This window comes from Dichomitus squalens, assembly GCF_000275845.1.
Source record: "Dichomitus squalens LYAD-421 SS1 unplaced genomic scaffold DICSQscaffold_7, whole genome shotgun sequence".
Lineage (NCBI taxonomy): Eukaryota > Fungi > Basidiomycota > Agaricomycetes > Polyporales > Polyporaceae > Dichomitus > Dichomitus squalens.
This window is the reverse complement of record NW_006766889.1, coordinates 391,289-405,110: the sequence shown is the minus strand read 5'-3', so window position 1 is coordinate 405,110 and position 13,822 is coordinate 391,289. Positions and strand designations below refer to the sequence as shown.

Sequence of the window (13,822 nt, the reverse complement as noted above, 5' to 3'; positions counted from 1 at the left end):
TTAGCCGCCTGGCGATGATGGTTCACTCACCCGCGCCATCCCAGTTTAGACTCGGGGAAGAGCTGACTGAGGGGGATGCCTCCAAAGGATTTCCCTGAGTCAAGGGGTGATACTTTCGCCATTGCTGAGGACGGTCAACGACTCTAGAAGATCAGACGGCCCAAGCAGTGGGGTTGCGATATACGTCCGGCAGGAAGCCTCCCCTGAAGTCCCACCTGAATAGCATCTATGACGTTACTTCGCAGCCAAACCGAAGCTTGCCGTAGAAGAGCCACGGAGAACGTGGCATGAAGGAAGAACCCCCAGAGTGACCAATGGGGAAAATGTAGGTGCCTTGGGAAGATAAGACCCATGTCAACCTGGGCGCCACGGTTGGAAGCGTGGGGAGGCACTGCCCGCAAGGCATCGTTAAAGATTGGTACCGCCGTGCTGTGGGGCTGCCCGGATCCAAGTGGGTAGAGGGGAGGCGCGCCTTGACGTCTCAATCGTAGTCAAGGTTCGCTCGGACCGATGAGCCTGTAGAAACCGACACGCGACGTCGAGGTCCTGGACTATGTAATGACATATCACATCATCCCGAGACCTCGATGTGGATATACCGACGTACTGTTTCCGCCATACGTGGTTGAGAATTTGACGATAACGTCAATTGCCCTAGAAGTCCCAACTAGCCGCTGCGATGAAGGGTGCTGATCTGGTATTCACGCGTCCTCTCTGAGCCAAGCGACCTGATGGACGCTCTGAATCCATAGGAGCGTCCCACATCTGGATGGAGTAGTCAAGCCAGCCCTCAGCGATGGTCGGGACGACGAAGTTCTTGTGGAAACATGGATTGGGCAAAGCGACACTTGCAAATGTCATAAGATTAGGCTAACCTATCAGCGTATAGACTCGACAGCCTTTGACGTACCTTCTCTGACAGGCGCTCCACTTGTCACAAATCAGACATGGCTGCTGCGGCATATTAAGCTGTCAGGGGTCAAAAGCGAATGTTACGCACGAACTTATCAAGGCCAACGAAGGTAAATCATCGATTCGTGCGGCTTGCGGACAGACACTCGGGACAAGAGCGCTAGTGTGGGGACGAGATGCACATATCTGGAGGGAGAATTGGACTTGTATATTTTATCTGAGAACCTGCTGTGCTTTTTCTATGAGCTCCCGACCCTCCCACCTGATATGGCTGCGTGGTATAAGACAGGTAGGCTCAGAACCATCGCCTACGATGAAGGTGAGGACATACCGACTTGCGATATCCCGGCTTCTGCCTAGGGGCCGGAGGTGATAGCCAAGAGACGCACCTCCGGATGTTTTTCTTTTGCCTCGGCCGTATCACATGAATCAGAAGTGTGCGCACAACAGAGTATGTATATAACGCGGCAGCACTCGCGCGATCCTGCATGGACACCGTCTCCTTCACCCCAATTTTGAGAAAGCGAATCGAATGCGATCTCAATGTGTGGTGAGCGTCATCGCTCGCAGACGCCTCGAGGTGAGACTGAACGCTACGCGCATTGTGTGACCTGGAGAATAAGAGTGCCGTCAGGAGCAACAAATGGTGGTAACATATCATACTGACCTAGCTGTTGCTGACTGAGACATAGTATCTCACGAAGACATTTGCGTATCACAAGCCAACGCAAGTGTCTACTGCATCAGAAAGAACGCAGAAAAAGGGAGAGACCGTACTCGGGAAATGTGTGAGACATACCTCAACCTAGTTGACGGAAGAAGAGAGAAGAAGTAACAAAGCAAGTACACATTGTCCCGAAAGCAAGATGTAACAATACAGTCAGCAAAGTACGTACGCGAAAGCAGAGCAACAACAGCTACGGCTACAGAACGGAAGCCTCGTCCGAAAGAATGCCCCGCGCCCACTCGGCATCGGACACGACGCGCTCCGCGAAGAAGTCGCCTAGTGTCGCGTGGAGCTTCTCAATGAGCTCGCTGTCCGCGCTCGAATTCGGGTCGAGGGGGACGGGATGGGCAGACGGTGGGTGGATCAACTTCAACCCGTCCTACGGATTGAGTGGTGTGCAGTCTGAGAACATAGTTGCAAGGCCGATGCAAGACGTTGCTCACCATGACGAGCTCGACGAGCTGACTCGACTCGCCGGGCATACACTTCTCGCCCACAGTTCTGGCGCCACTGCGGTTCACGAGCCCTTGCCGTAGGGCCTCCTTCCCGATGGCCATTAGCCCGCGGATAGCGCCCTCGTGCGTCGCTCGCGATTTCTTGTTATCAATGAGGCCTACTATCAATGTCTTCACAATTTTGGTCGGGAGGCCGGGGTATGTCATGGAATAGTGAGTGAGGAGGTGAGCAAGGATCTGGGCTGCTGTGGTGCGGAGGTGGATGGCGTTGGATGGTGGTAGGGAAGAGTATAGCAGGATGGAGAAAACGGAGGGCAGTATTTGATGGAGCTAGGGAACAATGTGTCGCATGAGTGGTGAATACGAGATACCAGACGAGGCGATGACCCACATATGGTTCCACACCAAGTGTCTGGTTGTCTAGAAGCGCGGCGATGACGTCCAGGTAGACCTCCAACAACTTCCCATCCGTTTCCGTCTGCGAGCCACCCCTAAGTGTATTGACCACACCCTCTCCGACCCAATGCACGAGATACGACAAGAGTGGCGACAAACCCGCGTCGTGCCGCAGACTTGCAAGTGCGGCAGTTCGCTTTGCAGGATCGGAGGTGGGGGGAAGCAGCGACGAGGTGAGACGCGTGTAGTACAACTGCAACTCTCGCGAAAGTGTCTGCTTGACGAGGATATTTTGTTGCTGTGTCTGCTTGCTCGACTGGATTGGCGAGGGGCGGTCGGAGGATGGTGGTGTGAGAGGAAACACTGACCCGGAGACACCATTCGCTGTACCGGTCTTCGCTGCTGCGCTGTCAGGGTCAATCTCTCTAGGGGCGGCAGGCGGGTTCTCAGGGATGAGGGGCTGGACGCCCTCCACTGCGAGCCAGTGCGCTGTCCAGCTGACGCCTTTGGGCATGGAGATCTTCTCTTCGCGTATGACGCGGTCAAACTCGATCTCTTCGTCTTCGACAAAGTACACCGAGCCCGCGGTCTGCATTTGGGGAAAAGGGAGGGCCCGGCGGAACGCTGGAGGGTTGTGCGGGAAGTGGCCGTAGAGAGGCTCGATGTTTAGGACGCGTAGAGCTTGATCAATGTCGGCTGTCGTGAGGGTGGTGCGCTTCGCGTGTCGCATAAATCGCGCGGCTTCCTGTGGTTGGCTTAATGACGCGTCGCGGAGGAGGGCTACTGCACACGCACCTCGACTACCTGTTGTATTCGATACTCGACGTCGCTCGCAAGCGCGGAGGCCACAGCATCTGGTAGGTTTGGTAAATTCAGTGACTCCGCTACATCCTGGGCACGCACTGATTAGCATGTAAATGATATCTAGGGAACTTTTCACGTACGCGGACTGAGTCGACTTTGTATATGCCGGGTACTTTGGCTGGTGCAGGTCGCGCCTTCGGTGCTTGTTTGTTCATGACTCAGAGATGGTTGAACAGCCTACGTGCCCCAGTAATTTTCTTGTTAGCGGCAGCAGGTGGGCGGCCGGATGTGGGAGAGGTCTGTCCAAGAGCAGAGAATGGTTGAGAGTCTGTTCAAGCCACAGCCGAAAGCAGCTTGGCATCGAAGACGCGGCTAGACGCCACGATACCACAGGCGCCTATTAGATCTAGAGGAGAGATCGCCGGGCCGCCGATGCGCTCTCGTCATCGAGGTCCGCCACATCGCTTCCCGGCTCCCGAGGTGTGCGTCCCACACCCTCAGGCTACGCTCTCTGACCGCCACCATATTCTTGTCGTCGTGTGGGACAGCGCTTTGAGAGGGTGGCTTCAACGGTGAGTACGTCTCCCCTTATATAAACGGCCAGCGCATTAATTCAATCCCGAAAGAACCCTCCAACTCTCGAGGAGTCTGTAATCTCGGGCTGCTATAGAGTTTGACCTCTGATCTTGTCGAACATGGCAGGCATCGACAACCTGCCACTCGAGGTGTTCGAGCAGATTATTGTACTGCTAGACCCCATCGATGTTGCCACGCTCTCTCAGACCCGGTCTGCCTACTACCACCTCATCTACCCCTCGGAGGATGATCAGCATTTGTGGCGCGAACTCTACCTGCAGCAGCCTTTTGATGACCTCCGGCGATGCCACACCTCGCTGGGGCGCCCTCTCCAGCCCATTGCCTGGAAGACCACGCTGCAGCGCATTATCCGCGCGCGCACCATTCTTACCAACATCTCCGCCTGCCGTCCCGAAGAGCGCTGCACCGTCCTCCAGACACTGATCGACATGGTCTGCAACTGTGTGCCCGTCACCCACACGGACGTCATCGAGCTCTCCCTCAACCACGTCTGGGTCGCCGCCATGCTCCGCTCGAGCCAATTCCTCGAGCAGCCGGACTGGGAGCAGTCCCCGGACGAACGCCAGCTGCGCGAGCGGCTGCACACGTACTACGGCTTGAGTCGCAGCGACTTCCAGGCCGTGAAACGTACGGAGAGCCGCGCGTTTGTGTACGCGATGCGGAACTACAAGTACGACAACGACTTTGGGCCGTTCATGATGGACGGGAGCGGGCGCGTCAACTGGTACCATGTCCGGGCGATCCACCATGTGATGTCGATGCACATTGTGCCCGCGACGGAGGAGACCGAGTCCGCGGAGTTCAACCTGTTTCCGATGAGCATGCCGTGGACGCAGAGCGTCATCTCAGAGGGAATGGACTTGGACAAGGAGAGGGATTGGGCGGGCGTCACGGGCAAGTGGCAATGCTCGTTCTGTTTCTGCGACCATCGAGAGCTGCTGAGTGAGTCATCGTGCGTGTTCTGCGAAGTAAGACATGGCTCATGTTCGTGGGCAGTATACAATGGGTTCAATGTGAGTCATCGGTATATGCATTTGCTCCAAGCTGACTCGGTATCCCATGTAGACGTCTGATAGTGATCCGCTACATACCGAGATTTTCGATGATCCCGAGTTCATAGAGGTTTTCCGCTCAATCTGCGTGGACTTGCGCGTGCTTGGGACCGATGAAGATCCTGAGCACCCCGGCCGGCCTCGTATCAATTTCGGTGGGTCCATAGAAGGGACCGCTGTTATCGTTGGCTACGTGAAGGTGACCCCGGACGACCAAATTCGATGGCATTTTACCTCCGGCGAGCAAGGAAACTCTATATGGAGGTGTGTGAACAAATGTGTACATGGTTTAGAGCTTTCGCCTACCTCGCCTACCTGATAACATTGTCACAGCTCCGAGGGCGTCCAAGTTGGGAATGTGCGTTCTAAGTTCGGGGTGCTGGGGTCATGGACGACTGTGTTGCACGACAGACACGACCCGGTCGGTACGTCATTTCTCGAGTGGTCGCTCTAGCACTCTGTCTCATAAGCAGCGTAACTTGTTAGGTCCCTTTTGGTTATGGAAAACTGAAGATGCTCAAGAAGCGGGGCCTGTGTGATCTCCTGGATGCGTAATTTAGGGTCAGGGGCAATCATACGGTATTTTTATGACTTGATCTGTTGGTGCTTAGTGCTAGGCCTCCACCAGATACACACGACTGTAACACCGACACGCATAGTATATGATTATATTTCTAAGTTCTGTCTCGCTCCGAAGAAGAGCTGAAATTCCTCTCGGCGGCAACGTTTGGCGTCTTCTCACGTAGATCCAAGTCCTGATGTGTTTCGTGAAGAACCATGACGTCCTTCACCTCAATCCCCTATGCCTCTAGCAGCACTCACTCCTGCAGGTGCACTCTGAGGGCGTAACCCTGCTCGCTGGATGAGCGGCACAGCGACGACGATAACCATACCGAGGCCGGCCGGTGACCGCCGAGGCGCTACAACGCCGGGACAGGCCTGGAATGGCTACGCGCCCGTAGCCGCCAGTGACCTCAGCCCGCAACATCATCTCTCTCTGTCGTCGTCAAGCTTCTCTCACTCCCCCATTGTCACTCTAAAGCTTGCTTGACAGTGAGATTGAGGTACTAGAGATCAGTATAGCGGCATGTCGGACCCCCCACCCCGTAAAGTCGGCTCGCTGCGCGACCGCATTGCCGCCTTCGAGAACAAGGGCGCGTCCGCCCCCGCCCCCGCCCCTCCCCCACCCCGCCCGAAGCCCGCGCACGTCACCTGGCAGCCCAAACCTGCCTCTCCGACATCGCCCAAGTCCCCATCCTCCTCATCTACCCACGCTAACGCTGGCGATGACGCTGGCGGCAACGGCAATAGGCATGCGGGGATGTCCGCTGCGGACGCAAAGGAGAGCATCGGGAAACTGTCGTTGAAGGAGCGCATGGCCGCGCTACAGGGCTCCACGGCGTTTGGCGGTGCTCCCCCTCCCCCTCGGCCTTCGGGCGAGAAGCCCAAGTGGAAGCCGCCACCGGTCGTGCAGCGGGTGGAGCCGATTGGCGGGGATGAAGCGGAGGAGAGGCCTGCTGCTGCCGCTACTAGTCCCCCAGCGACCGCAGGAGAAGACGAAGGCGTGGAGCGCGTGCGATCGCCCCCGACGGAGGGCGAGAAGGTAGAAGAAGGGGGAGACGGAGAGGGCAGGGAGGAGGGCGAGCCCGATCCGGAGGAGGAAGAGAGGCAGAGACGAGCAGCGCTCGCTGCGAGGATGGCGAGGTTGGGAGGCGCGAGGGTCGGGATGGGCCCGCCCATCTTTGCGAAGAAGCCGGATATCCCGCCTAAGAAGCTCTCCAAGAGTGAGGAGAAGCCGAAGGAGGAGGAGAAGCCGGCTGAAGAGGTGCCCAAGGAGGAGAAGCTGGCGGTCGTCTCTCCCTCCGCAGAGGATGTGCCCGAGGGTGAGTCGTAGACTGGGTTGATCGGGTCGAAACACACGAGCTTGACGATGTGTTCTCGTCGCAGGTCCTTCTGTGGAACAAGCTGCTGCTATCGAGCTGCCCCTTTCTGTTGCGGAGAGCAAGGCCGAGAGTTCTGGCGGTGCGTATTCATGCATTGGACACAGCAGTACACATATTGATATTCTCCTACAGAATATTTTCCCGTGCGCAAGGATTCAGGCGCATCTTCTCTCCTTTCTCCCGACCCGACCCCCGTGCGCTCTCCACACATGCCAGTTCCCCAAGCCCCGAAGAGGGCAGCCCCTCCGCGCAAGCGTCCTCCCAAGTCACCCTCGCCTGCACCACCTTTGCTCGATCAGGAAATTCAAGAGAGTCCCGCCATATCTATTCATAAGCATGAAGCTCCCTCTGATGAAAAGGACGAGGCTGTTGCTCTGCCTGAGGAGCGCGGTGACCGTCAGCCCGAGGTCACCGAGGGCCAGATCGGGGACTTAGTCAAGACGGTCGTCCCAGAAGTGGCCGAGCCAGCAAAGGAGGAGGTTGCTGAAGAGCCTGTCGTGCCCCAGGAGCCTGCGGTGGAATCTCACCCGGAAGAGCATTCCACTGAGACGTCGGCTCCCGTCATCGAGGAAGAGGAGCTCGCTGTGAGAGACCATGCGCACGAGCCTGTCACGGAGGAGCCCCAGCACGATGTCCCCGTCACTGATGAGCCCGAGCCGGAGGAGGCAGAGGCGCACGAAGCTGAAGCTGAAGCCGAGCCGCAGCGCGAGCATGAGGACGATCGCGAGCTCGAACAGGCGCCCGCTCCAGAAATTGAGGCGCCTGCTGGAGAGCCCGAGGAAGAGGAGGAAGAGGAAGAGGAAGCAGCGCGTCGCAAGCGTATCGCCGAACGCATAGCCAAGTCTGGGGGCTTCAATCCCTTCGCGGGCGGCATGCCTCCCCCTCCCCCTGTCCGCAGAGAAAGTATCGATTCGGTGCGTTCCCCGGCGTCCCCGCCTCCGCCTGTTCGTCGCGACAGTCAGCAGGAAGCGACCTCGCCGAAGCCGTCGCTGCCGGAACGGAAAGCAAGCATTGGCTCGGTGGAGAGCGGTGGAGCAAGGAAGTCGTCTTTGGATGGTGAATAGTTTCCCGTGCTTCGAGGATCGTGTTTTGGTTGTATGAGTAGGTATTGATCAAGCTGTGCTTTTAGTTGGTGAAGAGTCCGAACCCAGCGCGCTCGCACCCGCTTCTGCACATGAACTACACGAAGAACCTATCGAGGAAGCTTATGAGGAGGAAGAAGCGGCGCCACGTGGCGATGAGCACGAGACATACACGGAAGGATTGCACGATGAGATTGGGCACGATGAAGAGGCCGCGGTAGCACATGAAGGCACGGAGGAGCCTGAGAACGTTGTAGATGAGCCCGAAGAGCCCGTTGCTCCACCGCCGCCACCCCGCGCGACGAGACCCCCTCCGACTATCCCTCAGAGTGAGCCTGAGGAGGCTGAGGAAGAAGGCACGCCTCCCCCACCACCGAGGAGAGACTTTGCGCCTCCCCCGCCTCGTCGCGTCTCTGTTCCGCCTCCGCCTCCGCCTCCGCCTCCTGCGGTCGACGAAGAAGTCGAAGAGGAACGAGAAATCCGCTATGTCGACGAAGACGAGGCTTATGCTGCGCATGCACGAGAAGTTGGAGGCGAACATGAAGAGGAGCCTGTATACGAGCATGACGAACGAGAAGAAGAATACGAGCAATACGTCGAAAATGAGCCCGCCCCACCTCCGCCTCCCCGTCCTATAGCCGTACCTCCGCCCCCACCTTCTGCCCCTAGTGAGAACTATGAGGAGGAAGAGGAGGAAGAGGAGGAACCGGTCCCGCCGCCCCCGCCCGGATTCCCCTCTCGCGGCAATTCAGCTAATGTTCCTCCTCCGCCTCCACCCCATCGTGTACCTCCCGCAGTAGAGGCTGACGAGGAGGCGGGTAAGCCAGGAGAGGCGGAGGAAGACGCAGTGCCCGCGCCTCCTCCACCTCCACCTCGTTCTGCCCGCCCAGTGTCTCATATTGTGACATCTTTACCGGCTTCGACTAGGAGCGTTCCCGCACCTCCTCCGCTGAGGCACGACCTCCCCGCTGAACGTGAGGTGCTCGATGAGGCTGATGGCGGTAAGCGTTTGCTTCGTACGGTGTGATCTCGGAATGCCAGAGCTGAACAAATTGTTCTTGCAGACCCAATTGACCCTGGCTTTTACAGCCCTCAGAGATCTGCAGGCTCATCACTCCCTGCGACGTCTCCTCAGGCTACCTCCTTGCCTCTCGCGTCCCTTCCACCACCTCCTGCGAGAGTGGTCTCTCCGCCCCCAGTTAGCTCGGTTCCGCCTCCCCCGCAACGAGTTGTTTCACCACCTCCGCCTCCCCTGCAGAGGGTCGTCTCGCCGCCGCCTGCGCCCGAGCGAGCTGCATCCCCGCCGGCCCCGCCCATCACCTCCCCTCGCGCTGCTGTCGCTTCTCCCCCTGCAGAGCCGCAGGAGGGAAAGACTGTAGACGACGAAGAGGATGATGAACAGGCCCGCCGCCGCACTATCGCAGAGCGTATGGCGAAACTGGGCGGTCTTCGCTTCGGCGCCCCTCCTCCCATGCCTTCAGTTCGTCGCCCGCCGCCATCTGAGCCGGAGGACGAGCGCGCAGAAGCCGAAGAGAAGGCTGAGGAGTCTGAGGAGGTACCACAGGAAGAGGAAGAGGAAGAGGACGAGTTTGCCCGTAAGCAGCGTATCGCTGCACGTATTGCAATGCAGGGAGGTATGCGCTTCGGAATGTTGCCTGGCGCTGCCCCGCCTAAACCGCCGCCTCGCGTGCAGCGCGATGAGGAGGACGAGGAGAGCGTGAAGTCTCCACCTCCTAAGCGCTCTGCGCCCGTACCTCCACCTCCACCCCCTCCTCTAGCTGAAGAAGACCATGGGTCGGAGTCGGACTACCAGCATGTCTCCGACAGCGACCACATCGAGCATGAGGAGAGCGAACTCGAGGAAGTCACGCACGAGGACGCTGAGGAAGAAGCGCCGCCACCTGTTCCTAACCGCAATGCACGACGCGTATCTTCCGGACCGCCGCCTGTTCCCCAGTCACGTCCTCTGCCAACTCCTTCCTTCGCCTCAGCACCTCCAGTTCCTAGAACTCGCCCACCGGCCCCTTCCGCGTTCACATACCCTCCGCCGCCACACGTGCCACAAGCGCCCCCGACTACTGAGACACAGGGAGACTTCGTTGTTGTCGACCAACCCCAGAGCGATGAAGCACCTCCGCCACCGCCACCACGTGCTGGTCGTGCACCGGGTCGTGCACCTCCGCATGCCCCTTCTGCTGCCCCTGAGCAGGCAGATCCGCAATGGGAGGCACCTTCCATGCCGAACATCGACTTTGGCGGCGAGACCGACTTGTCTCTCTCAGGACAATGGTCTGAGGACTCGACGACCTACCCTCCTGCACCTGCGCCTGCAGCCTCCGCACAGATCGAGCGACCTCAGCCAGCCGCTCCTAGCCGTCCACCTCCCCCTGAGCAACACTTGACACCTGAGGAACTGCAGGCGCAGTGGGGCCGCGTCGGCGTGCAAGTGCACGAGATCGCTGCAGCATTCTTCGAGAAGTCGAAGAAAACCGTCATTGGGGACGGTTCGTACCTTGGTTTCGTCAATGCTGTTATTGGCCAGGTGCCCAACGCCGTGCAACCGACGGGCGCGCTCGACTCGTTTGGTTACCTCGTCTATAGTCAGTCGGCAGCCGCGGTGCAGAGGCGTGTTAGCGACATTATGCCTGGAGACATCATCGTCGTGACCGATGCCAAGTTCAAGGGACATAAGGGCCTGCAGAGCTACCACCAGAGCGTGGGCATCGACCAGCCTCTTGTTGGCGTGATTGGCGACTTTGAGCCGAAGAAGTCCAAGGTCAAGGTTTATCAGGCAAATCAGCACGTTGGGCAGCAGGTATGTTACAGGACGTTCGGTGTTGATGTTTTGGGGCGTTGCTGATCGCAGCCAATAGAGCGTTGAATCTGTCAGTTATCGTCTTGAAGATTTGAAGAGCGGGGCCGTTAAGGTACGAGCAGCGTGCCATGGGATCTCTACTAATCCCTTTCTGACGACATTTTCTACTCAGATCTACAGAGTACTGGAAGCGTAATGGAATGGACATTAGGACAATCAGGAATCACGCAAGCATTCACGGGTAAACCCTTGCGCGTGCCCACCATACTATTCAGTCATTTGGATTGCCCAGTCAGGTTACATGACTAGTGTACCATAGCGTTTGAGACAAACACAATACAATCCCAGTCTTCCGACAGCCACCCAGGCCAGCGCTGTTTGCCGACTTCGCAGGTCATCGATATCGCTTCCACAATCCTGACGTGGTAGGTCTCTGGATGCTCGACGGTGGTCATTGCCGCAGGTCCACTATCTGAACCTGTCTTCATTCCTCTGCACATGGTTTTCCCTGATTTCCCGCCTATTTTGTCGTCGAGCTCCGGTACCTCATGACTGCACAGTGAGTTGCCTACAAGAGAATGCCAGCGAAACCTGACGAGTCGCCGGAATGAGATCGACAAATATAAGCATTGACTGCACGGACAACTCCTTCGGTGTTATGTTTTGGGAACGAGCGAGAATTACTCGAGGTAAGGAAGCCATTAGCTACAGGCTGTTCACGCCGGCACGATGACGCGATGAGAAAGAATGGGCACTGTCGTGGCAATGCGCCAGTTGTCTAAGTCTGAATGACTTCCGCTCCTTCAACAGTACGTGGAGGTACATATACGATCATGAAGGTGAACGAGACCCTACGAAGAGTCCATGCTCAAGCTGTGTATCAGAGCCTCTGCGCTCTGAGAACGCGGAGTGATAGTGCATCGGCAATCCTCGATATGCCCATACAACACTTGTCAGGTCTCCGAAGACTAGCCTAAACTCACGAAACAAGCGTGGATGTGGCCCGCGGTTGAATGCGGATTGACTGACCATTCTTGTCGAGGGGAGGTCTGATGGTGAATGCACGCAACACCGAGGCGATGATCATGAAGAGTGGTATCAGCAAAATGTCTTCCATGTCAGATCCTGGAGACGCGGAGGTTAGGTAGCAGGCTGTGTAGTCGCATGTTGACGAGGATCAAACACGAACCGACGACCGAAGCCAAACACGAGATCAGCCGGGTCTCGGATCGCGCTAGTGTCGAGCTGTCCATCCTTTAAGAAGCGTTCCGGATTGAACTTCTCCGGCTCCGGGAACACGTTCGGGTCGTGCAGTATAGACCTAGGATTCCAGCGGCTCGACATATAGAGGTATCAGTCACATGTGGGAGAGTGGGGCATGTACCATATGTTTACCATAACCGTACTCTTCGCGGGTATGAAGTATCCACGGTACTCGTCGTCCGAAGTGCTGGAATGAGCGATACCAAGAGGGCCGATGGTATTCCATCGCAAGATCTCTTTCACTATAGTATTCGTGTACGGAAGGGCGTCGCGGTCAGTAAGTTCGGGAAGACGGCCAGACACGACGACGGCATCCAGTTCAGCCTGAGAGTGTCTCTGCACATCGGGGAAAAGTGACATCGCCACGAAGAAGTTGCAGATCGCGCTGTACGACTGTGATGATGAACCGGTTGAGCATGACGGCTACTTGAAGGCTTCCTGACCATACCGTATCCATTGCGCCTATACAAGCCAGGCGTCAGGGACTTCAGTGCAGTTAGAGTATAGGTAGCCCAATATACCGATGTAGACTGCCCCTGCGACATCTCGTGCCATCTGCTCCTCCTCATGCATTGCTGTGCTATGGCCGGGACGGTTAGATTGCTCTATTATTGCTTGAGCTATACACCCGCGCCCTCTTCCTGCGCTCTGTTGCGGCGGGATCGGTTGTGGTTAGTTGAGAGGGGAGCTATCAGGGCAAAGAGGAAAAGTAGCTCACGACTGCTTCCCGAGCCGCAGACCACGGTACGTTGCGAAGATGCCACGTTCCTTGGAGAGCATGCTCTAGGTATCGAAGGAAGCCTGCACCGGGATGCCATGCCGGGAGTCTTCCTAGTGCTGGCAAGAAGTCCAGTACAAATGTAACCGCTATGAGCAGCTCCAGACTCTTGTTTCCTGATTCGAAAGCGCCAATATACCTGTCGTTACTTTCGGCCACTTGTAGCCCATACGTGATTCCATTGATCGTAGCACCACGCATGCTGTAGCGTCGCGTTCCGTTGTCAAGTATTGCGAACGCATGTAGTAGGCGTAGGCTTACTAGCGGACATGTCTACTCATATTCTCCGGGTTGCCAAGGAGTCTTTGGAGAAGTTGTAGAGTACTTGCGCGCTGAGCCGGCCAATAGCGGTGGAGGACATCAGGATGGAAGTGCTTGGAGAACAGCCGCCTGTGGTCTCGCCAACGTTGATTGGTAGGGGAGGAAGCCGAAGGTGAAATTCCATCCGGTTCTGACATGAGCAGTGAGGATATACGAGATCGTCAGATTGACTTTCTGCACTCACAATGCTACGATGGACGACTCCATCCGTGACGAATAAACGGCTGAGCGCTTGTCAAGCAACCCTATGGCGGAGTCAGCTAGTGTTGCCGCCAAGCCGGGCCGGCTTATCCAGCTAGCTCAGCTTGTCAACTAGACGCCCAGCTTGTTGCAAGAAGCTAAGCTAAGCCGAAACGCCTAGAAACGAGCTGATCGTCAGCTCGTTTTCAAGCCAGCTCGCGGGCTAGCTCCATTGATGATGTCATAATTACCAAAGTTGGTATCTCGTAGGACCGGGAGGTCCCGGGACAGCCGCGACTTCAATTACTTCGAGATGCTTGGCTGCCATGGTATGGCCTGGTAATTCCTGGATGGATGTGTTGACTCCTCACGAGTCATGCCTTGAGCACAGCGGTAATCCTCATAATATCAAAGGCAGCAGTCACCCTTGGCACAGAACAGCCTGGGAATGTGCGCTACAATGCTGCTGGCGAGCAAGATTATAGACTCTCGTGTAT

At 57.0% G+C, this 13,822-nt stretch overlaps 4 protein-coding genes across 4 annotated transcripts; 2 read left to right on the top strand and 2 right to left on the bottom strand.

Moving 5' to 3' along the window:
- Positions 1 to 1,835: 1,835 nt before the first annotated feature.
- DICSQDRAFT_179268 (TAF-domain-containing protein) lies at positions 1,836 to 3,619 on the bottom strand (the record flags this gene model as incomplete). The annotated part of the gene is made up of 5 exons (XM_007363755.1): positions 3,435 to 3,619; positions 3,286 to 3,381; positions 2,486 to 3,235; positions 2,083 to 2,424; positions 1,836 to 2,018 (listed from the first exon to the last, which is right to left on the bottom strand). Exons 1-5 carry the CDS (start codon positions 3,507 to 3,509, stop codon positions 1,836 to 1,838), a joined length of 1,446 nt encoding a protein of 481 aa, XP_007363817.1. The 5' UTR covers positions 3,510 to 3,619.
- A 196-nt stretch (positions 3,620 to 3,815) lies between these two features.
- On the top strand, positions 3,816 to 5,594 carry DICSQDRAFT_82758 (uncharacterized protein). The gene is made up of 6 exons (XM_007363754.1): positions 3,816 to 3,866; positions 3,921 to 4,833; positions 4,888 to 4,904; positions 4,957 to 5,207; positions 5,277 to 5,368; positions 5,430 to 5,594. Exons 2-6 carry the CDS (start codon positions 3,990 to 3,992, stop codon positions 5,480 to 5,482), a joined length of 1,257 nt encoding a protein of 418 aa, XP_007363816.1. The 5' UTR covers positions 3,816 to 3,866; positions 3,921 to 3,989; the 3' UTR covers positions 5,483 to 5,594.
- A 4,610-nt stretch (positions 5,595 to 10,204) lies between these two features.
- Positions 10,205 to 10,979, top strand: DICSQDRAFT_56129 (uncharacterized protein; the record flags this gene model as incomplete). Its single annotated transcript, XM_007363753.1, has 2 exons — positions 10,205 to 10,783; positions 10,842 to 10,979. The coding sequence occupies 2 exons, from the start codon at positions 10,205 to 10,207 to the stop codon at positions 10,977 to 10,979; spliced, it is 717 nt and encodes a 238-aa protein (XP_007363815.1).
- Positions 10,980 to 11,762: 783 nt separating this feature from the next.
- On the bottom strand, positions 11,763 to 13,282 carry DICSQDRAFT_56033 (cytochrome P450; the record flags this gene model as incomplete). Its single annotated transcript, XM_007363752.1, has 7 exons — positions 11,763 to 11,893; positions 11,956 to 12,104; positions 12,168 to 12,439; positions 12,495 to 12,508; positions 12,568 to 12,694; positions 12,765 to 13,026; positions 13,086 to 13,282. The coding sequence occupies 7 exons, from the start codon at positions 13,280 to 13,282 to the stop codon at positions 11,763 to 11,765; spliced, it is 1,152 nt and encodes a 383-aa protein (XP_007363814.1).
- Positions 13,283 to 13,822: the final 540 nt, after the last annotated feature.